Below are 23209 nucleotides of genomic sequence, written 5' to 3' on the forward strand. Positions count from 1 at the left end.
GAAAAGTCACTGAAAAAGGAACAGGAAGCCAGCAGGGTAATCCTTAATGCTTTCAGTTATTTTTAAGTAATTTACTTATTTATATAGTTTAAAAAATGACAATGGGTACATTATGAAAATTAAGTCTACCTTCTACCCTGTCTCCTAGCCCTCTGGTTGTCCTAGTGACAACTGTTTTAACCAGTTTCATTGTTGTTGTTATTGTGTGTACCTTCAAGAGAAATAAAACATATGCATACATATAATACACATATATGCATATTCATGCGTATATAAAGCAGATGTCCAAAAATGATATCTTATTTTTGTACCTAGGTTTGTTGAGATCTAACGTATGTAAATTTAAAATTTACCCTCTTTAGTGTACAGTTCTATGCATTTTGACAGATGCACACAGTGGTGTGCCCAGCACCACAGTCAAAATGTGGAACAGTTTTAATACCCTCTAGAATTATCTCATGCCCCTTTGTAGTCAGCCTCTTCCCCATATCAAGCCCTGGCAACCACTGACAGTTTCTTGCCCATACAGTTTTGCCATTTGCAGAATATCATATAATTGGAATCATTTAATATAGCATCTTGTATCTGGTTTCTTTCATTAGAATATTGCATTTGAGAATCATCCATGTTGTTACATATATAAGTAATTCATTTCCTTTATTGTGGAGTAGTTTCCAAATATACAGATGTACTGTAGTTTGTTTATCCATTCACTAGTTTATCCAGTCACCTATTTATCCATTCATCTGTTTATCCATTCATCTGTTGAATGACATTTGAGTTGTTTCCAGCTTTGGCATGAATAGACACATGCCAGTCATAGAATATGACTGGAATGACTATAAAAGTTGGCATATTATAGCTTTTTGTGTGAATATAGATTTTTATTTCTCTGGAGTAAGTACTTAGGAGTGGGGTTGCTGGATTGTACATTAAGAAACTGCCAACCTGTTTTCCAGAGTGGTTGGGACTATATTGTATTACCACCCACAGTGTGTGAGAATTCTGGTTGCCCCACACCTTCACCAGGATCTGGTGTTGTCAGGTTTCTGTGAGTTCTTTTTAGTTATCCTCCTAGATGGATAGTGGTGTCTCAAGGTTTGAAAGTCATTTCCTTAATGACACTGAGATATTTTCAGGTGTTTACTTGCCATCAATATATCTTCTTTAGCAAAGTATGATTCAGATATTTCCTCCATTTGTAATTGAGTTGTTTCCCCCCTCTGTTATTGCGTTGTTATAAATTCTGGACAAATAATTGTGTTTTGCAATTATTTTCTCCCAATCTGTTGCTTGTGTTTTGTTCTTTCAAAAGGCAATAGGTTTTCATTTTGAAATAGTCCCATTTATCAATAATTTTATTATGGATTATGCTTTTAATATTGTAGCTAAGAAGTCTTTGCTTGACCGAAAGTTACAAAGGTATTTTCTCTGTGTTTTCTTCTGGAAGTTTTTTAGTTTTAAGTTGGTCACTTTTTAACTGTGAACAAGATTATAACAATTAGACTATTTTATATTGCATGTTACCTGAGAGTTCAAAGAGTGATGTTCTAGACGTTTCATTTGCTCATAATCTCATGGTTTTCTTCTTGTTTCCATTTTGTAGATAATGAGACTGGAATTGGGGGAGTGAACACCTGAAATCTCATACAGAGAGGGACCAGCATGTATTCTTAGTTTTTGGTTTCAAGTTCATTCTCTTTGCACTACACTAAATAGTCCTGTTTGGTGCAGTAGTAGAACCTGTGGAATATGTTTTTTGTTCTTTATTCACTGAAAAGAAGAAAGAAATTCAGTTATCCTTTTTGTTCTTGAAAATAGAATATTTTCATGCTTTTGCATGAAAGGTAGGTAATTTCCTTCTGATGAAGTGGAAAGGAAAGGCAAAATCAGAAGACCTAAAACATAATTCCAGCCCTACCACTTTTTAAATTTTTGGCTTTAGATTAGCAACATAAGGTTAGTGAGCCCCATTTTGTTAATCTGTAAATAATGAAAATACCTACCTTATAAGGTTATTATAAGGATTAAATTAGATAAAATATGTGAAAATATCTACCATTGTACCTGTCACACAGTAGATTTTATTACATGTTAATTTATTTTCTTCCTGACACATCTATAATTTATCACACTCGCCAGTGGGACTCCAATAACACATACAAAACTCATTGCCCAAGATTTACAGAAAAGATTTCATTTGGATTTTTCTTCATGCTTTATTGATGAACATTAGTGTTGCAAACTTAGAAAATGAATATGTTAAAATATTTCTCATCTTTCAGGGAGGCTACAACAAACTATATTTAGTCAAGGATTTATCCCCGGAAAGAAATCCCCAAACCTATTTCAATAACGCATTGTAGTGTTCAGCGGTTCTGTCTATTGGCTATCCTTCTTCCTAGCAATTGCTGGCTTTTACTGAGTTTCTTCCATGTGCACATTGTAAGGTAGAAAGGTCTTCCCTTCTCTCTAATCTTTACCAGCTCTTCAGTTTGTGAAACAGGTTGATGTCCAAGATCATATGGAGAGGAGGTGATGGGGCCAGAGTTAAAACCCAGGTCTCTTCTATTCAAATCCCATCTTCTGGTTTTATACCCTACCATGTTGACTTTTTGCAGTTTTAGATGTTTGGTATCACTGAGTATCTTTATGAAGTCAACTTTCAGCCTTCCAAAGTCATCAGTCTTTCATCTTTTTCCATGGGGTGATCTCGGGGCCTTGAGTCATCTAAGTAGCTCATCTCAAAACATTTTCCTATTTTCACTTTCCTCTTCTTCCCTAGCACCTGAAGTTAGACTTCAGTATGGACCGGAGGAGTACTGAGCAAGACATGAAAGGCCTTGTAGCCGTGATCTTATCACACCTCTGTGTATGCACTATATCCTACCTACTCTAACTCAAGAGAACAGGAAGCAGGAGTTCTCCTAAATCTCTCATCTAAGCATTGCCCATAAAGAGGCCCTCAAATTTCAGGGTGTGGCATTTGCACCTACTTTGTCAATTACTGAGAAGATTAGTGATTAACAGCATTTAGCACACATTTTCTAGTCCTAGACTGGTGCCCAGCACTGTGTGGGTTACAGCGGAGCAGAGAGCAGAGTCCTGCAGTTTATTTCAGGATGTAAGACTGTAACACCAATAAGGAGATAACTGTAGACTGTGCTGTGTATGATGAATGTGCTGACAGTAAATGTACTATACCTAGTGCAAGCCTGTGAACCCCCATGAGGAATCACCATTTCATGGTCAGGCACCTCTTTGCTGTGGAAGGAGAAGGAATCTGCATTCAGGCAGAACTGAGAATAGTGCTCCTACTTCCTGAGAACAGTTCCTACTTACGGTTGAGGAGTTAAGAGGATGACACGTATGGAAGCCCTTAACATAGTGCCTGACTTGGGCTGGGCCTTTCCTTTGTGTGTCATAAACCAGTGTGCACAAATCTATTGCAGATCCCACTTTATTGTCTTTCCATTGTCTCTTGCCTCAGTCTCCACCAGTCTAGGGAATCCATAAAGGCAGAGACCATTCCTGGCAAGCAGATGATCATGACACATGTTCACCTACTTCCCTTCTCTTTCTCTCTCTCCTTTTTCCAGATAGGGAAAGGAGTGAATTCAGTTTAGTATCTTATTAAGGAGGGAAAAAAGGAGTCTTTCACAGCTCAAGAAGAATTTTGGGTTGATGAATACATGACAAAACCCAAACATTACCGTTTTCATTTTGAACTCTCATCTGGCTTGATGCCTGTTGGGCCTGCAAGAAAAATCAGTCCAAAGCTTTAGATAATCTGTCATGAGCTGAAAAGCTTCCCGGCTTGTGTTACCATTTACCTGCCACCAAGTTTCCTTCTTGTCCTTCTATACTAGGTCGTCATTGCCACCCACCTTTTAACAGTACAGACTGTTTCACAGGATGACAGAACCCTAAATGGATCATGTTTGGGTTCTAATGCCAAAGTTGTTACTTTTCCTTTAGGTGTATTTTTCTTTTAAGAAACATCTTCTGGGTTTTCCTTCGGTAGTAAGCAGTAACTATTAGGTTTAGCTTAGATAAGGAGTTTGCTTTGTTTTTGCTAGTGCCAACAGTTCTGAGCAGTGGGCAAGTTAGGGGCAAACAGAGCTCTTTACATATTGATTTGCCAATGCTGGGTCTTCGCCTTTCAGTTCCTTTCAGGGTTGGCTGGGCATATGCAAGACACAGCAGGGAAATAGTAGCCTCCAGCATTAGAGTCAGCTTCTGCCACAGGAGTGGCATGTGACTGGAGGGACTACCTCTCTGTATGGTTCATTAAGAAATAAATAGCCAGCAATCAACAAGATGTCGGTCTCAGAAGAGGACACATCTTAATGTGGAACATTATTCTAACCATTGTAGAAAGTAAGGAGAAAAAAATAATTCTTCTTATTGAGAAGCCCGGAGTTGGGGGCAATACAAATCATAATATAATTCCTACCAAAATTTGATTTTCTGTGAGATGTCAGATAACTGTGTTGAGCACCATGCATACAGTATTTCATTAAATTCAGGCCTTCCAACAATTCTACAAGTTGGATAGTAATATTTCCAATTTACATATTTAAAAAAAAACTCATACAGCTGTATATCATACAGCTAATAAGCAGTAGGGCTGGGATGGAAATTCAGGGCTCTTTACTATAGAGCACATGTTTTTAACCACAATTTGGCCCTGGTCCTTTCCTAAAATCAAATGAGACCATGTGAGCTATAAAAGAAAAGGTGATTCTATAGTAGTAATCACAAACTGGGGCCCCACTGGCCAAATTCAGCATGTGGATGTCTTTTGTTTGGTCCAAAGAGGTCTACTTATATGGAGTTTCTTTTTACTATTGTAACTGATTACTTTTTTAAAAATTTAGGAGATACAACATACAAATCCAGATTTCTGGCTTCATCTGAAAATAAGATATCTGCCAAGAAAAGACTGAAGCTGAGGGGTGACCCCCTTTAAAAGGGCCTGCACTTTCCTCTTTATCAATGTCCCTACTCTTCCCTACTGTTTCCCTGTCCCAGGACCAATGCAAGTGGCCATTTATCATGAGGCTTGCACTGTTCCCTTTGTTTTCGTAGCCTCAGAAGGAAAGCAAACTTTTTTTGCATATTCAAGTCTCAATCAAAAAGTTTTTTTATACCTAGCTCATTTCTTTACTTGCATTACTCATCTGCATTTGAGATGGGGACTGCACCCTGAAGCTGAGAGAAAACAGGTGCAGAATTGATTGATTCTATTTCATTGGAAGCATACTCAACAGTGGAAGCAGTTCCCTTGCCTTGGGAACAGTCATGCCTTGAAATCCACTTAGAATCTCTGATTTGGCAGCCTGTGATAGCCTTTTGAAGACTCTTCCTGCCAAGTGGCTGCTGAGGGCCGCTGAGGGCCACTGAGGGCTGCTGAGGGCTGTGGCTACCTTCCCTTTACTTCGTAGTAATGATGCCTCCATCTTTCCTTCTGCTCCCTCAGTGCCCAGCATGCAGTTCGGCAAGGATTTGCTGCTAGTGAAGGAGAAGGAGGGTGTCCTGCAGGTACCCATCATTCGGAGTGGAGACCTGAGCTATGAGTCCTCAGTGAGGTGCTATACTCAGAGCCATTCAGCTCAGGTCATGGAGGACTTTGAGGAGAGAAGAAATGCAGACTCCTCAAGGATTACATTTCTGAAAGGGGAAAAAGTAAGTGGATTCATGATGGCTGAAAGATCAGATTCTCTTTTTCCTTGATGGCTTTATTTGTCCATAATGAAGTCAGTTTGACAAATTCTGATCATCCTATGAATGCTTTTACTAGTTGATACTCTTTAGAATAGTGTCATCTGTCCTATGTGGCTGTCTTCTTTGTACCCTACTTACAACCAAATACATAAATCATTGGTTGAGCTAGGAATATAAACGATATATAACTATTTTGGAATTTGGCAAAATCAAATGAGTGAGGCCTCTCTTAATTTGCAACTACATTAGAGATGAACACACTACCAATGTTACCTAGAGGAAGAAAAGACAATTCTTTAATACCTGGGCCCCTGTCTCAGGGCAACATACATTCTGGTATAGAACCAAAAGTATCAGACCAAATAGGCAGACACTGAGCAGTGGAGTGTTCTCTTCTTAGCAATGTACATGCACATGGGCATAGAAACTCCTGAGAAACTCCCATCAGTAAATGGCTGCATTAGACTCAGGGGAGCCTGGGTGGCTCAGTGGGTTGAGCATCCAACTCTTGATTTCACTCAGGTCATGATCTCACAGTTTGTGGGTTTGAGCCCTGTATTGGATTCTGTGCTAACAGCCTGCTTGGGATTCTCTCTCTCCTTCTCTTTCTACCCCTCCCCTGCTCATTCTCTCTGTCTCTCTCTCTCTCAAAATAAATAAATAAACTTAAAAAAAATCAAAGCCTGCAACCAAGTATATATCAAAGTGTATATTAAATGAGAATCACATTTGTCCATTTTTTGGATATCAGTTTCAAATGATTGAGTAACTTGTACCTCCTCATTTGTCATTTCAAGGCCCTTCTCTTATTTTGTTTATTTATTTTATACCTATTCTCTAGCAACATTCCATCTCCTACCTCAGAACTCATCAATGTGTTGCATTTAATGTGTATCTCTTAATTTGTATTTGTCCTTTAAAAATGCTTATCATTTTATATTCATAGTTGTTAATTTATAAAACTGCTACTATGTTATATCCTTTTCAAACTTTTACTGTGTTTACTCAGTAAGATGATTTAATATATATCCAATCACTTATGTGCACATCTAATCTGTTGCTGAGTTAGTGAATTTCATAATGTGCATTTAGTACATTTTAACCATATACTGTCAACAATAGACTGTGAGGAACCTCAGAGATAGCACCCAGTCACCTCCTAACACTCAGCTATCACAAATAATGCTGCAATGCATATCCTCATGCATATCCAGTTATAGACCTGAGTGGGAATTCCTTTGGATATACACTCAGCAGCAAAATTGCTGGGCCACAAGCCATGTATGTGCTTAATTTGAGAAAATAGTGTCAGGATACTTTCCAGAAAGTCACTAGCAGTAGCATGAAGGTTACTATAATCCTACATCATCTCCAACACCTAGCATTACTCCCTTTTGAATTTTTTGCTAATCTAATATGTGTAAAGCTACATCTCATTTTAATTTGCATTCCTCCAGTTACTACCATTTTATATGCTTGGTAGCTTCTTGGGTTTCCTCTTATGTAAATATGTTTATCCTTTGTTCCTTATTATAGTATTGCTGTCTTTTTCTTACCAATTTACAGTCTTTGTTATATATTCTAAACATTAATTCCTTGCCAGTTGTAGACATTTTAGATATTGTAAACATATTTTTCCATTCTGTCACATCTTTGATCACAGTGTTCTTAGTTGAGCATAAGTTTTCAATTTTGGTATAGTCAAATATATCAAATTTTGGCCTTATGATTAGTCCCCTTGAAGTTTAGTATTAGAAGATCTTACCTGTCCCAAGTCACTGCAGATTCTCCCTCTGTTCATCTTTGCTACCAAAAAAAAGTTACAGTTTCCTTCTCTGAGACTCGTGGTCTTTTATAGATTCATGACTCATAGAAGCCTGTCTTAGTTATATATTTTATGGGAATTTTACTGATGGCAGGTTGAAACATGTGTTTAAAAACACACACAAATACTATAGATATAATCTTCAGCTTTGAGTCTACATGTCTGTATTTGTTTTAAGTTCAAAAGAGGATTCTCTGCCTATCCAAGAGACAGTTTATAATTTAATAAAATTATTAAGAAAATACAGTCTAGTCATCTATATGTTACCCACATGACAATCTATCATTATTTGTAAGCACACTTTGGAATTTTCATTTTCTCTTGCTTGCTAAGCAATTTGTCTTTGAAACTTGTCCTTCATGATAATGTCCTTTTTAAAAAAGATATCCTGAAGAGTCACTACTAAATTTATGCCTTTTATCAAGCAAAAAAGAAAGTTCTTCAGGGGCTTAATACCAGGTTAGCAAGCTACATATAAATGTCCACAGGATTTTCTTCCATTTAGTATGACCTCAGAAGTATGAGAGCAAAACATATTTATACCCACAGATCCTTTACAATGTAGCAGTGGACTGGATTTAAAATAGTTCAAGTAAAAATAATCCCACTTCATATCACATGACTCTACTATTAAAGCTACTGCATCATCTAAAATGTTTTGGCCTTATTTTCTGTTTTCTTTTTTTTTTTTTTTTTTTTTGTTTTTTGTTGTTGTTGTTTTTTTTTTTTTTTGGTGTCAAGGTAGCAATTTTTTTTTTTTTTTTTTTTTACAAATAGTTTATTGTCAAATTAGTTTCTACATAACACTCAGTGCTCATCCCCAAAGTGCCCTCCTCCATGCCCATCCTCCCCTCCCCCCCACATCCATCAGTCCTCAGTTTTAGTCAGCATTCAAGAGTCTCTCATGGTTTGCCTCTCTCCCTTTCCCCAACCATTTCCGCCCTTCTTCTCCCGCTTGTTCCTCCGTCAAGTTCCTCCTAATCCTCCTATACGTGCAAACATATGATATTTGTCCTTCTCTGCCTGACTTATTTCGCTCAGCATAACTATTTTCTGTTTTCTTAAGAATATAGTCCTCCATAGAGAATATTCAGTGTGAAAAGCACTTGATTTCTTTACATCAAACAGGGATTTAGATTGTATTCTCAGACTTTCAGGATTCAATAATTTTTAGATGAGATACCATTTGGCAACACATTTGAGAGTTCGGCAGCATTGAAAGTATCTTCAACCTAACAAGAAGCCTTTCTGAATTCCTTATAAAACTATTCCCAGGGCACCTGGGTAGCTCAGTTGGTTGAGCGTCCAACTTCGGCTCAGGTCATGATCTCACATTCACCAGTTCAAGCCCCGCATGGGGCTCTGTGCTGACAGCTTGGACCCTGGAGCCTGCTTTGGTTTCTGTGTCTCCCTTTCTATGGCCCTCCCCAACTCATGCTCTGTCTCTCTCTGTCTCAAAAATAAATATAAACATTAAAAAAAAAAAAAAAACTATTCCATTTTTGCCAAGGGAAAGGACCATTGTTTAGCTCCCCAGGAAGCCTAATCCATATGTTCAAACTTCATCATAGGAAATTTACCTTTCATAACACGTACATACTCATTGGTCTGATCTGGGAAAGCACACAAATTTCCTATAAGTGCATTGAAGTGGGTTGTTTTATTGATCTTGTTTTTCATAACTCATGACCGATCATTCAGAGTAGTTTGGAATGTTTTAATACAAAACTCCACATGTTGGTATGTCCCAGTCAGGCATGAACTATTAGATTTAAACATTCTATTTTACAAATGAAATCGTTTGGATCATTTTGAATTGGTGTTGGCCCATTGATGCTACAAAGGAGAAAAATCATTTTCTAGGAAAATCAAGCAAATTACTGATTTTTTTTACTGCAAATGTTAATCTCTCTTATGACATTGGCTCTAGATGAAGAACTGTACTGTCTCTATCCATGATGACTCCATGTTTGAGCCTGAGGAACAATTCAGGGTCTACCTCAGCCATCCTCTTGGAAATCACTGGAGTGGAGCCAGAGTTGGGAAGAATAACATGGCCACCATCACCATATCCAATGATGAAGATGGTAACAGAAGATATAGTCTTTAGTTATCTTTGGTTGATAGAACATGAACTGATGTTTTACTAATAATGTAATTATAGGTGTTTTTCTAAAAATGAAAGTACTATAAAAGTGCCTACTGATAACAGTCTCAGAGTATTTATATAAACTGTTGGCAGCAAGTGATCATCCTCTACACGGTTCCACTAAGTTTATAGGTATTTTTAATCTCATTATTCCCTACCACATTGCCAAGAGATGAGGGATGAATATAGTTACAAGCTAGAACAGAGATGCTAAGACAGACAGAGAATAGAAACTATTTAAGTTGCTGCAGTTCAGGACCAAGGTTGGAAATGAAGTCAGAATCAGTTGAATCCAATGAACTAATTTAAACACTGCCACCTTCCTGGAAAAGTCTAATTTCTCTGTTTTTTTCTAATTGATTTGGCCTATTAACCTAAAAAATCTTAAATTCTTTAGTCAAGTGTCAGCAAAGAATGACCCAGGCACTAGGGAAAACAAAACCAAATCTGTTTCAAATTGGGACATAATGGTTTTATTTAAATAGATATTTTAATGAGGGAATAGATAATATTACAAATAGTAATCATCATTTTTACTGAATATTTACTATATACCAAAATCCATGCTAAGCATATTATTTTACCTTATTTCATTTTATCCTGATAGTAAGGTAGATTTTACTATCCCTCTAAGTGAAGAAATTGAATATCAGCAAATTTATATAATTTATACTTTTAGTTATACAGCTAAAAGCAGCAAAACTGGTTGTAAACCTTATTTTGTCAGATTCTAGAATCTACATGAGAGTCAGTGAGACTAAAGAGTTTTGAATATAAAACTGGGGACTAACTTGGACATTGGGTAAAATAAGAAAAGCCAGCCTTGAAGTTGAATTGGTCCTTAACCTAACAAGACTCAGGTTCAGATCCTGAAGTTAGCCTCTCTTGGTCACACAGAAATCTAGTGATTGAGGCTCAAGAGGTAATAAGAAACACTCCTAAGTTACAAAGGGCATTTGTTAAAAACTGCACAGTTCCAATGAAGCTTATCTTCTACAATTAACAAGAATTTACTTCCTGAAGATAAAGAAGGGAATGAAGAGAGACTCTAGAAATTTTTCCAAAATATTATAGTATATTAGAAATGGTATAAAATCTGTAATTGCTCTCAATGATCCCATTTTTTATTTCACTATATCCACCACCACCACCACCTGACCCTTCCCTATGAGAATACAATAGAAAAGAAGACACAATTTGAAAATTTTTAAAAAGCCAACATATTAATCATTTCATAGCGATGAGAATAGCACCTCAAACCAGGATGGGTTAGGAAGTCTTGGGTTCTCCATTAAAACTACTCATTCTTAATTAAATAACCTGTAAGAAGTTAGGAAAAGTTAAGGGTGAGAGACATAGGGCCCTGGGAGGAAAGACCCAGAAGATCAGAGATGGGAGATGGACTTGGGAAATTTAGGTCATGTATAAATGAGATAAATTATAAAGCTTAGAAATTCATATCTCATAAACGAAGAAGAGTTGATTCATGCCATTGGTCAGTAAGTATTTTCCAAGGGTTTACTCTGTCTCAGTCCCTTGATAAAGTGTGTGAATTTAAAAACATTTTGTGCCTTGTAATGCCCAGACAGAAACTTGGAGATAATGCATTTCAAATTCTTAAAAATATTTCCCCTACTACCCTGTTTTTAATAAGAAACTGGTGAGAACTCTTGCAGAATCATGAATAAATTCCTTTTCCAAAGCTTTGCTGCGAGGTAAAAACTGATTTTTATAACGTAAGCCATTGTGCCTTTGTATTGTTTACTAATGTGGAAAACTCCCGCTTGTCTTTATAAGGTGCTTTCATCAGGGTGGAAATCCTTTGTACTGGCTCTTGTTTTTCTAACTGGCTCTTGTTTTTCTAATCCCGTTCCTTAGCCCCTACCATTGAGTTTGAAGAAGCTGCATATCAAGTTCGGGAACCCTCAGGGCCAGATGCCATAGCTGTCCTGAATATAAAGGTGATCCGAAGAGGGGATCAGAACAGGACGTCCAAGATCCGCTGCAGCACACGCGATGGGTCTGCCCAATCTGGGGTGGATTATTACCCAAAGAGCCGAGTCTTAAAATTCAGTCCCGGTAATTGAATGCCAATCCCAGTCTGTGGGTTTTACATAATAGGAGGCAAATATCTTGTATTTGAAGAAATGGATGAGCAGAAAAATAAAAGAGGAAAACGGTAGTGTTTATTAAGCATGAAGTACACATTTGATATTATAGGAATCTTTTAAAAAATGGCATTTTTCGGGGCGCCTGGGTGGCTTAGTCGGTTAAGCGTCTGACTTTCACTTGAGTCATGATCTCGCGGTTCGTGGGTTCGAGCCCCGCGTCGGGCTCTGTGCTGACTGCCAGCTCAGAGCCTGGAGCCTGTTTCAGTCTGTGACTCCCTATCTCTCTGACCCTCCCCTGCTCACACTGTCTCTCTCTCTCTCCTAGAAATAAATCAAAATCAAAAAAAAAAAAATTTTAAAAATGGCATTTTTCTGTAAAAAGAATAAAGGGGACCCCTTACTTCAGAACATCCTTGGCATTTTGGCTCACTTAAAAGGATTTTGTTGTTATTGTTAGCCTATGATTTGGTTGAGTAACAGATGGAGTTGATTGTAAAAGAATAAACATGACTACCATCATCCAACAAACATTGGTACAAACCAGTGTGCTGGGACCTTCCGGGATTACTAAAATCCAGAATGCACAGTCTCTGTGCTCCAGTGGTTTAATATCTGCTAAGAGACAGGAAACTCTGTTATGAGACTTCCAAAAAAGGTTTACTATAGAGAGAGAGAGAACTATAGAAATGAGTCAGGGAAGAGAGAGATGGGATTCAGGTCACAGCTAGCTGTTTAACTATCAGATATATTAATTTGATGGGAAGAATGAGATGGAGAAGGAGTTGAATTATATGCTAGCTTTTGTCACAGAACTTTCTGGAGCAATATAAGGTGAAAAGATTGGTGCAGATCCTGGTGCCATTTGCAATGCAACCAGAAGTGGGCAAGAGTGGTAGAAGTCCCTTTGAGATGTCTTGGTGAGTGGGGGAAGGAAGTGACTCCCCAGAAATGAAGAGGGAGGAGTCTCTGATGTCTTACATTCCACTGGAGTTTTAATGGGCTTTTGGCTTCATCTCATGTGCATCTGGTTAGTGTTTGCTGGAAAGGTACATGCCCTTCCTCCACCTCCACAAAAGGGCTATTCTTTCACACATCTTTACTTTTTCCTTTTCTGCATAAGCATCTGGAGAAAAGATAGATCTTGGAAGTAACCTAGTTCAGGAGTTTATAGGAGAGGAAGAAGGGAACCTTAACTACCACCAGAGATAATTTGCACCCTCAGAGAATCATTTTATTGGAAAGGAAAGGAGTTTCTAAGGCTCTCACCCTCCTCGCTCCAGGCTGCCAAACCTTTATGTTATCGTCTTTGTGGCGATTACCTGGTAAGAAGTCTTTGAGGTACTGTTTCTCAGGACAGCTCTGAAGGGTGTCTGTGTGCAAGCACTCACCTCCACACAGGAGCTCGTGCCTAAGTATAAAGGGGAAGGAAAAATTAAGCAAAAAACCCTCATAGCCAGGGTGGAGTGTATTTTGGATCATAGATTTTTATTACTACCAGCTAGTGTCAGGCAGGGGCCATTAATTCTCATAATGGCATTGAATAGTAAATCTGCAATACTGAGCCACAGGTGGAATTTGGTCTATAAAATAGATTTCTCACTTGAGATAGGACTAAAGTGATTAGCAGCCACTGTATTTATAGAAAACCTCTAAAAGGAAAGGACGTTGTTTAACATGAAGTCTCAGCAATGCCAACCTGCACTGTCTTAGTGAAGTTACATAATGAGAACCTTTGCTCTCTTTTTGTTCTGTCCTTGGTGAAGGTGTGGATCATATCTTTTTCAAAGTCGAGATCCTGTCCAATGAAGATCGGGAATGGCATGAATCTTTCTCCCTAGTCCTTGGCCCAGATGACCCAGTGGAAGCAGTTCTTGGTGATGTGACCACTGCCACAGTGACAATTCTAGACCAAGAGGCAGCAGGGAGTCTCATATTGCCGGCGCCACCCATTGTAAGTTGCTTGACCCAAAGGGATCACTACTTTTATACCCTAGTGACTAGTAGGTGAGAACTTGGGAGAAGTAGGACTTCTGGCGCTATACTTCTTCATTTTTCTAACACAGTGGTTCTCAACTAGGAGCCAACGTGTTCCTTCCTTCCCAAACCCCTTCCCTGCACCACCCTCTCCAGGGGGACATTTGGCAATGCCTGATGACACTTTTGGTTGTCACAACTGTCACACTAGGCACTATTAGCATCTAATAGGTAGGAGCCAGGAATGCTGCTAAACTTCCTACAATGCACAGGACAGCCCCAACAACAAAGAATTATTTGGCACAAATGTCGGTAGTGTCAAGGATGAGGAACCCTGTTCTGACATAAGAATGAGACCAATCCATGTTGATACCTTAGTGTGATAAACACAGAAAATACAATACAATTGATCTTGTCATGACTTTGGTGGGACCTAGAAGAGTGGAGGGAAAAATATAATGCTACCCCATATATATTTATTTATTTATTTTTACAAATAGTTTATTGTCAAATTAGTTTCCACATAACACCCAGTGCTCATCCCCACAAGTGACCTCCTCCATGCCCATCCCTCCTCCCCCCCACATCCATCAGTCCTCAGTTTTTGTCAGCATTCAAGAGTCTCTCATGGTTTGCCTCTCTCCCTTTCCCCCACCATTTCCCCCCTTCTTCTCCCCCTTGTTCCTCCGTTAAGTTCCTCCTAATCCTCCTACACGTGCAAACATATGATATTTGTCCTTCTCTGCCTGACTTATTTTGCTCAGCATAACACCCTCAAGGTCCATCCATATTGCTACACATGGCCAGATTTCATTGTTTCTCATTGCCATGTAGTATTCCATGGTATAGATAAACCACATCTTCTTGATCCATTCGTCCGTTGATGGACACTTAGGCTCTTTCCATGTTTTAGCTATTGTGGAGAGTGCTGCTATGAACATTGGGTTACCCCATATTTATTACCCTACATACTTGCCACATGCATAGAGGTAAATATTTGCAAAAGCACAGTACCCAGTTTCTCATTTTGGGGGTGTATGCAATGAACACACTGACTGTACAATTAGGAGGAAAATGCCTGGAGGTTGTCAAGGGAAATTTAACCCATAATATTGAGGCAGTCAGAATAAGTCTTCTAACCTCCCCTGGCTAGACATCATTCCAAAATGTGTCTTTTATTCAGCCGTGGAAGAAATACACTACCTTTATTTACTTTTGTTTTGCCAAGTATACTATTGCGTATCATTAACAACCTAATGCAGCTTCATTTATCATATTTTTTAATGCAACTTTAAACTAGTAACTGTTACTCATGATATAGCTTTAGTGACCGTGTGCATGAAAATGAAAGTATTTTTCACATGAGTGATAGAGTTCTGATTTAGGAATAAGATTAACAAGATACTAAAGATTTTTAGCACAGGCAGAAGGAAGATCTTCACCACTGATCTGTAGTATCTTTTAGGGATGCCTGGTGAGGCACTGTGAAGACTTCCATTATATTTTAAAGAATCCCTAGCAGTTAAGGGATCTTGTGGATTTCTAGGGAGGGGAGCCCTACCTCTCTGAGCTTCCCAACACCCAGCCCAGGCTGAGGCTTTGTTGCTCCTTTGCAGGTTGTTACACTTGCCGACTATGACCACGTAGAAGAGGTTACCAAGGAAGGAGTCAAGAAATCCCCTTCCCCAGGCTACCCGCTGGTTTGTGTCACCCCCTGTGACTCTCATTTCCCCAAGTATGCTGTCATGAGGGAGCGCTGCAGTGAGGCTGGCATCAACCAAACATCTGTGCAGTTCAGCTGGGAAGTGGCCACCCCCACTGATGGCAATGGGGCTCGCTCTCCCTTTGAGACCATCACTGACAACACACCATTTACCAGTGTCAACCATATGGTAAGTCTAGTGTTCTGGGTCTGGTTGCATAGGGAGAAAACTGGTGTTTTTCTGTGTCACTACAACTCTGTCAAATTCCTTAATGTCCTTGCATGGCATTTGGAATAAAATAAATGAATGAGCAGGTACACAGTATATACACAGGTTTTTTTATTCTTATATATAAGAAGAGGTAATATGCTATAGTGGAAAGAGATCCAAGCTGATAATCAGACAACCTGTTTACTAATCTTGATTCTGCCCACTTTTAACTCTGTGATATTAAGAGATTACTTAACCTCCCTGAGTCTCCGTTTCCTGATCTGCAAAATAATACTTCTTCCACGTAGCGACTTGACATGAATCAGATGCAAAAGTGATCTATAGGTGGTAACATAAGTCAGAGATTCTAGGTAGGTACAATTAATGATTACTTTTTTCCACATCTCTTCAATCATTCAATAAGTAGTAGGATAGAAACTCCTTAAGGACATGGACCAAGGGTTCTACTACATTTTTATAGCCCAACATGCTCAGCACGTTGACGACACCAGTAGGTTTGGCACAGTTATTAAACGAAGGATAGAATGTTTCCTGAGTGATCAGCATTTTCAAAATTGTAGGAGGACATGAAAAGAAATTCACTATGCAGTTGCTGTCCTCAAGGAGTTGGGACCCCAGACCCACCATCAGAGAGCAATGAACAGTGAGTAAGGGTTTGACCAACGTTAAGAAACTTAAGTGCACTGCAGTGACTGTTCATAACACCAATGACGTCATTCTCCCCAGAGACGAACTGGAAGCAGTGGAGATACTCAGCTGAGTATCTGGCACATAGTAAGCCCTCAACAATTTTTTATTAAAATTAGTGTGCTTAATAATTTTGGAAATCAGAGCTTTCTTTCAGACTGAATTTCTCTAGATTTTTTCCTATTCAACTCTCAGCTTGTTCCCACTTTAGTAAGTACTTCACATAGATGTGAAGAAAATGGGGAGCTCTGGACAAAGCAGTCACTCATGTCCACTGTTTTTCTCACAGCTTATTCAGAAAGACCAATAGATCAATTATTCTGCAACATAACCTAGTTCCCATTGAAACTATCTGATAAATTTTTAAAATTTCAATGGCAAGACTTAATAGCTTATTGTTTCATTAAGTATCTAATTCTCTTTTCAAAAACCATAAACGCAGTTTGGTCTGACTTGGGCCAAATATACATTTTTAACAGGTACTTATGATTTTACTTTATGCTTCAGTTTGTCTTCTTGCAATGACTTGGTGACTAATACTTTTACCCCAGTTTCCTTTGCTCTCTATCTTTGTTTCTTCAATTATTTATTTAATACCATTGTATTGTGTGCATTTTTGTAAGATGCCTCAAATCCCTTCTGAACTAAGTCCATGTGTAAATAAATAAATAAAGCGTTGGCAACTAATTAAAAAAATTTTAATGGAAAAATCCTCTTTAATTTTTAATGGACTTCAATGAAAATTGTTTTCATGGGTAGAATTTATAAGTTTGTATGATTGCTTTGTGGGAGGTCTATGACACACAGAACGACTAATTAATTTTTCTTGTTATGTACTTCCCTGTGTGTATGCACACCTTGCCTAAAGAGTTGTGGTGACCCACGTTGCCTCTGCATAGATGGAGTTAAGCATTCTAATGGCTTCTCTATGTCTGGGAACATGAAAGAATCTGTTGAAAGACCTCCAAAGGCCAGTAGGTTTCAGAGGCCAAGTTCTCAACTTCAACCCTGCAGGTTATTGTAACCTTTGCAATGTGTGTGGTCCGTAGGTGGGGGCTGGGGAGGGACTAGCAGTCAGAAAGAAAGAAAAATAAAAATCCCTGGGAAGAAAGCGTCTCTCCTCTGTATCCCTGACACTATGCCCAGAGCAAAATGACTTAGAGACCAACTAGTCTTAATGGAAGGGCTGAAAACTGGTGGAGCTGTCCTTATGTTGAACCGAATATATAAAGACAACAATACTATCACTGGTAACTAGTCATCTCTAGACTCTGGCTCCATATCTCTCTACTTGCTCACTGCCTGACATACTGCCTTAGGCTACAAGTACTTCCTGCTCCGTCCCTAGTGCCTGCTCCTGGGAGAAAGTCACCAGTTTTGTGGCGAATGAATAGATAAATACATGAGTGGATAGATGGATGAACAAACAGATGATGGGTGGTCTTCACAGATAACCTTGTACCAGAAACTGGTTGCGTCATATCATCCAGAAGATAAAGTGTGAGGGAGCTTTTTAAAGAGGAAACACATGGGGCGCCTGGGTGGCTTAGTCGGTTAAGCGTCCGACTTTTGCTTAGGTCATGATCTCGCGGTTCGTGGGTTCGAGCCCCGCGTCGGGCTCTGTGCTGACTGCCAGCTCAGAGCCTGGAGCCTGTTTCAGTCTGTGACTCCCTCTCTCTCTGACCCTCCCCTGCTCACGCTGTCTCTCTCTCTCGCCTAGAAATAAATAAAAATATTTAAAAAATTAAAAAAAAAAAAATAAAGAGGAAACACATGTCTCAAGTACCTTTTTCTTCCTGGTAGGTCTTGGATAGCATTTACTTCAGCCGGAGGTTCCACGTGCGTTGTGTGGCAAAGGCTGTGGACAAGGTGGGCCATGTGGGGACCCCCCTAAGGAGCAACACTGTAACCATTGGAACAGACAGTGCTATCTGCCACACCCCGGTGGTAGCGGGGACAGCCAGAGGCTTCCAGGCTCAGTCCTTCATCGCAAGCTTGAAATACTTGGACGTCAAGCACAAAGAGCATCCAAACAGGTCAGGCTAGTGGCGCCTTCCACAATGAGAGGGCTATCCTTTGTGTGTTTTCTGGGTGAGACAGATCAGTGAATGATGCTTCTGCAAAATAAGAATAGTGGAGGGGCGCCTGGGTGGCTCAGCTGGTTAAGTGTCCAACTTCTGCTCAGGTCAAGATCGCGCCGTTCGTGAGTTTGAACCCCGCATTGCGCTCTCTGCTGTCAGCACAGGGCCTGCTTCAATCCTCTGTCCCTCTCTCTCAAAACTGAATAAAAATATTTAAAATATATATACTTAAAAAAGAATAGTGATGATAAATGCCTCAGAAAAAAATTTAACGTTTTCAAAGTCCCCCTAAAACTGGCCCCTTGCCTGTCTTCTTAGCTTCACGTCCCTCACCTTGTCATTCTCACCGGCCAGTCCGCCCGCAGAGAACCAAACTCAAATCAAATCACCAGGGCTTCTCTTTTGTGTTGTGCGCCCTTGCCGTGCTGCCACTGCTGACCCCAGCTCTCCCACCCTGCTTCCACTCAACGTAGTTAAATCCTGCTGTCCTACTACACCTAGGTTATGACATCCTTCCCGAGATCCTCCCCGTCAACTTCTCCAGTTTAATTTGGAAGCTCCCCCTTGGAGCTCCCCAGCCACCCATGCTGAGCATTATTACCCTTCATGCTCTGTCTGTCCCCACAGTAGACAGGGAGGGGAGGGACCTTGATTTTCCTTTTTTTTTTTTTTTGGTTCCTTATGGCTGGGACAGTGCTTCTTAGCACCTGAGAGTGCTAAGACACATGATATTTAGCAAGAGACACTTGCTAAGTATCTAGTGAGCAGAGTAATAACACTGTATAAACTGAAAATCACTGGACACACGTGCTTTTGTTTTTTCCTGCGCTACCATGATTTTGATGGAAATGGATACTTACATTTTTGCCAAGCAGAAAAACAATTCATGCATATTATACATATTCATTAAACCTTGTGGTATTTATGTGCGTGCCTTTATGAGCAACTGAGTTCAGAGAAAGGGGTTCATTTGCATGAAGAAAAAAAGATTTAAATATGGAACCAAGAATATGCAAATTCTTTCTTTTTTCTAACTGAATAAGATTTACTTTTGTTAAAAAGCAGTAGCAGAAGTGCCCAGGCACTACTGACCCCATCCTAGCAAAAGAGACATCATGTTCATATTCCAAGGTACTGAGTCCTCTTAAAAATGTCTCTTGGGTTTTTGTTCCAAGAGACAAGCTGTAAAAACTCAAAGGCACCCTCAATCAACATGCTGAAAATTTAAACTTGCACAATGAAAATAACGCAGCCCATAAGTACAGTTCTGTTGTGTCGCAGTCTTAACCAATATTTATTAAGCTCGTATTTTATTTAGAATTTTATACTACATGCTCTGGAGAAGCAAAAGAAGTGAAGGAAATGATCCTTGTCCTCATTGTGGGGAAGCAAATAAACAGTCAGAAAGCATACAAGGCATAGCAGCCAATGTGAATAAGTTACAGATGTCCTGGTACAAAGGCACCTAAGGGCTGAGAAGTGATGAGGGAAGGGGTGCCTGGGTGATTCAGTTAATGGCTCAGGTCATGATCTCATGGTTTGTGGGTTCAAGCCCCACATCAGAATCCTTGCACTGACATTGTGGAGCCTGCTTGGGATTCAATCTCCCTCCCTCTCTGTCTGCCCCTCGTACACACTCTCTCTCAAAGTAAATAAATAAACTTTTAAAAAAGAAAAGAAATGTAGATGAGGGGAGAGCACACTGCAAATGGGGACCACTTAGGGCCACCCTTGTTGCTGGAACTTGAAGGGAGAGAGGAGAGAAAAGTCTCTTTTACCTGGGAGAGACAGCAGTAGATGGGGTATAACTATTTCTAAAATATTTTTCTGGGTAGGGATATCTACCTTAGAGTATAAAGAGCTCAGTGAGGTCTTTGGCACAAACACTTTAAAAAATATGTGTCCCAGACATTCAGTGTGACAGAGAAGGGGAACGGCACCTCTATCAGTCACTCTGCTATAGCACACAAGGAAACAAAGCTTCCATTTAAAGCAAAAGAAGGATTTAAAGTAATTTGTGGTTGTGATGTAATCTTTTCTTGTATATATTTTAAAAACCCTGTGATTCTTGATTGCTATCAGTCCTGCGTCTGGAGCATCTCTTGGTGGGAGGGGTAGGGTAAGGGGTGGGAAATAACCCCACATGTACACCATACCCTGTGTTCCTACACAGAAAGCTTCAGGAAAAAAAAATGGGTAAATTCATTGGTGAAGACAGGTGAGTTATGAGAAAGAAATGTACCATATTAGCTGTTGATAGCATGCACCTAAACACTCTCTCTGCCCCTTTTTCCTCTTAGAATCCACATTTCTGTACAGATCCCACACCAGGATGGAATGCTGCCCCTTATCTCCACCATGCCACTGCACAACTTGCATTTTCTATTATCTGAGTCCATCTATAGACACCAGCACGTCTGCTCCAATCTCGTCACCACCCACGACCTGAGAGGCATCTCAGGTGAGGGCTTTCCCATTCCAGCCCTGCACAGTGGCCCTTAGGGATATGGCTAAGTGAACTCTGCTTTCATGTCTCTGGGTCCTCAAAATATGGATTGGTGGCTTTCCTTCCTAGCAGGCAACCAAACATAGGCAGCTCAGACAGTGAAGTGAATAGGGAAAAACAAGGACTTTGGAATCAAACTGACTTAGGTTCGAACCCATAATTCTATCTGTACAACTAAATGGGGATAGTTGGACTTCCCCAAACCACTGTTTCCTTATCTATGACATGAGGAAAACAATTGATACCCATCAGGGTGAGGAATTAACCTGCTGACATTTTTAAAGCACCTGCCATGGTAAATGTTCCTTCTTTCCCTCCCCCACAGTTGGGCATGTTTGGATTTGTGCCCTGAAATTCCCTTATTGCAGCATCTTTAGAAAGCTAAAGTGCAGATATCACACGTTATAGGATGGGCTCCCTGGGAGCAGGAGCTGAGATGAAGTGTGGGGTGTAAGATGTTCATTGGGGATCAGCATCTGTGAAGGGGAAGGAGAGGAAGCAGAATTGGGCAGAGGGAGAAGTCAGACTGCAGTGCAGCCCTCCAGAACCCCCCACCAACTCTTCAGGAACCCTTCCTACTTCCAGCCCCACTGACAGCCTTCTCTGCGGCACCTCACTCAGTCACTGGATACCAGGGCTCTCGCAAGGGTGGCCTCAGGCACAGCTGTGCAAGTGATGCAGACCTGAAGGAGCTGACTTCCGGGGTGGTGCATCCCCATGTCAACCATAAGAGACATTTTACTCTACAAAGGATCCTGTCCATTTCCATTTACCTTAGTGAGGGCGCATTAAATATGTGTTTCCTCCCTTGACAGCCAATGAATCACTTACCAGTGTTTTAGAAGAGAGAAGAGCATTCATATGCTCTTTCATATTCATTAAACATCACATTAGGTAGTTATGGTCTTTACACGGTAGAAATTAGTTGAGTATGAATTATTTGCAAGTCACTGAGCTACACATGAAAGTTTAACTGGTTCATGTCTGCAGCCACTAAAAGAAACGTACACTGTTTATAAGCTGAAAGTTTGCATCTCTTCCCACCTAAACACAGTTAAATTCAACACATGTTAATTGAGATCCCACTCCTTTTGGGGCAGAGGACTGGGTGCTGGTGTCAAACATTCTAAGACATTTCAGACTTTCAAAGACTCTTTCAGAATATTATATTTGCTTTTAGTACTATAAAAAATTTGAATCCTGATAGCCTAAAATTGTATCTGTATTTAGCTCTCTGCTGCATAAAGGTCTTCCTTAATTTAGAACACTTCAGTTGCTTGGCAGCATTTGATCCAATAATTTTTGCCCATGGCAGGGAGGTTTAGTCAAGCATCATTAGCAAGCTATTTACTCATTAGCACAAAATTAAGATTTTTTTACCAAGAGTTCAGAAACCATAGCAGGGAGAAGATAGTCAGATGTTTGTTTGTTGGCTTTACATAAAAGCTATTTTTTTAAAAAATCAGCCTTTAAAAAATAACAGTTCATCAACGAATTATCCATATAGTGAGTCTATTTCTTCAAGGATTAATTGCAAAGCTTCAGTACGTTTTCTTTTCCAAGACACACAGGGCCACTGAGCTCTGACTCCATTTATAGTACCCTTTGCTCACCGTTTTTTCTGGGATTCCTCCAGCCTCTTAGGGGAGTCTGTGAACTCAGTCACCCTATTTAACCCCCGATGACAGGTAATCTAGCTCCCCCCCCCTTCTTATGTAGTGAGTATTGGAAGTCCTGGGTTGCTTTATTATTAGTCTCCAATGGAGGTAAACTATCTCAGTCTCTCAAGGACATATCTCTTCTCCGCACCCAGCTCCTGGGAAGCCAATGAGGGGCATGTCCAGAGGCTTACTTCTTGTTCCTTGTTCCTCCCTACCCCCACAGAGGCAGGGTTCCTGGACAATAAGGTCTATGACAGCACGGCCCTGGGGCCTGGCTACGACCGCCCCTTCCAATTTGACCCCAGTGTCCGGGAGCCCAAGACCATCCAGCTCTACAAACATCTGAACCTGAAGAGCTGCGTCTGGACCTTTGATGCCTATTATGACATGACAGAGTTAATTGATGTCTGTGGGGGGTCTGTAACTGCCGACTTCCAGGTGGGTCCTCCAGGGGTTTATCTGCAGTCTGGGAGCACCTGGGTGCTATATGAAATCTTGTTTGTTCCTGAAGCATTTCTGTTAGCACGGTGCATCTGGTGCCCAGCCCCAGAATG

The 23209-nt window shown here is 40.0% G+C and overlaps 1 protein-coding gene across 1 annotated transcript in view; it reads left to right on the forward strand.

The window, feature by feature from the left end:
• Window positions 1–23209, forward strand: part of LOC120224782 (extracellular matrix protein FRAS1) — a 415754-nt gene that overhangs the window by 382847 nt on the left and 9698 nt on the right. Inside the window, exons 59-66 of the mRNA XM_039223043.1 lie at window positions 5483–5688; window positions 9483–9639; window positions 11580–11780; window positions 13576–13763; window positions 15403–15678; window positions 18211–18443; window positions 20789–20949; window positions 22879–23093. Coding sequence (XP_039078974.1) covers window positions 5483–5688; window positions 9483–9639; window positions 11580–11780; window positions 13576–13763; window positions 15403–15678; window positions 18211–18443; window positions 20789–20949; window positions 22879–23093 — 1637 coding nt within the window. The remainder of the gene's footprint in view (window positions 1–5482; window positions 5689–9482; window positions 9640–11579; window positions 11781–13575; window positions 13764–15402; window positions 15679–18210; window positions 18444–20788; window positions 20950–22878; window positions 23094–23209) is intronic.

This window comes from Hyaena hyaena, unplaced genomic scaffold (genome assembly GCF_003009895.1).
Source record: "Hyaena hyaena isolate Hyena2069 unplaced genomic scaffold, ASM300989v1 scaffold_1243, whole genome shotgun sequence".
Classification (NCBI taxonomy): domain Eukaryota; kingdom Metazoa; phylum Chordata; class Mammalia; order Carnivora; family Hyaenidae; genus Hyaena; species Hyaena hyaena.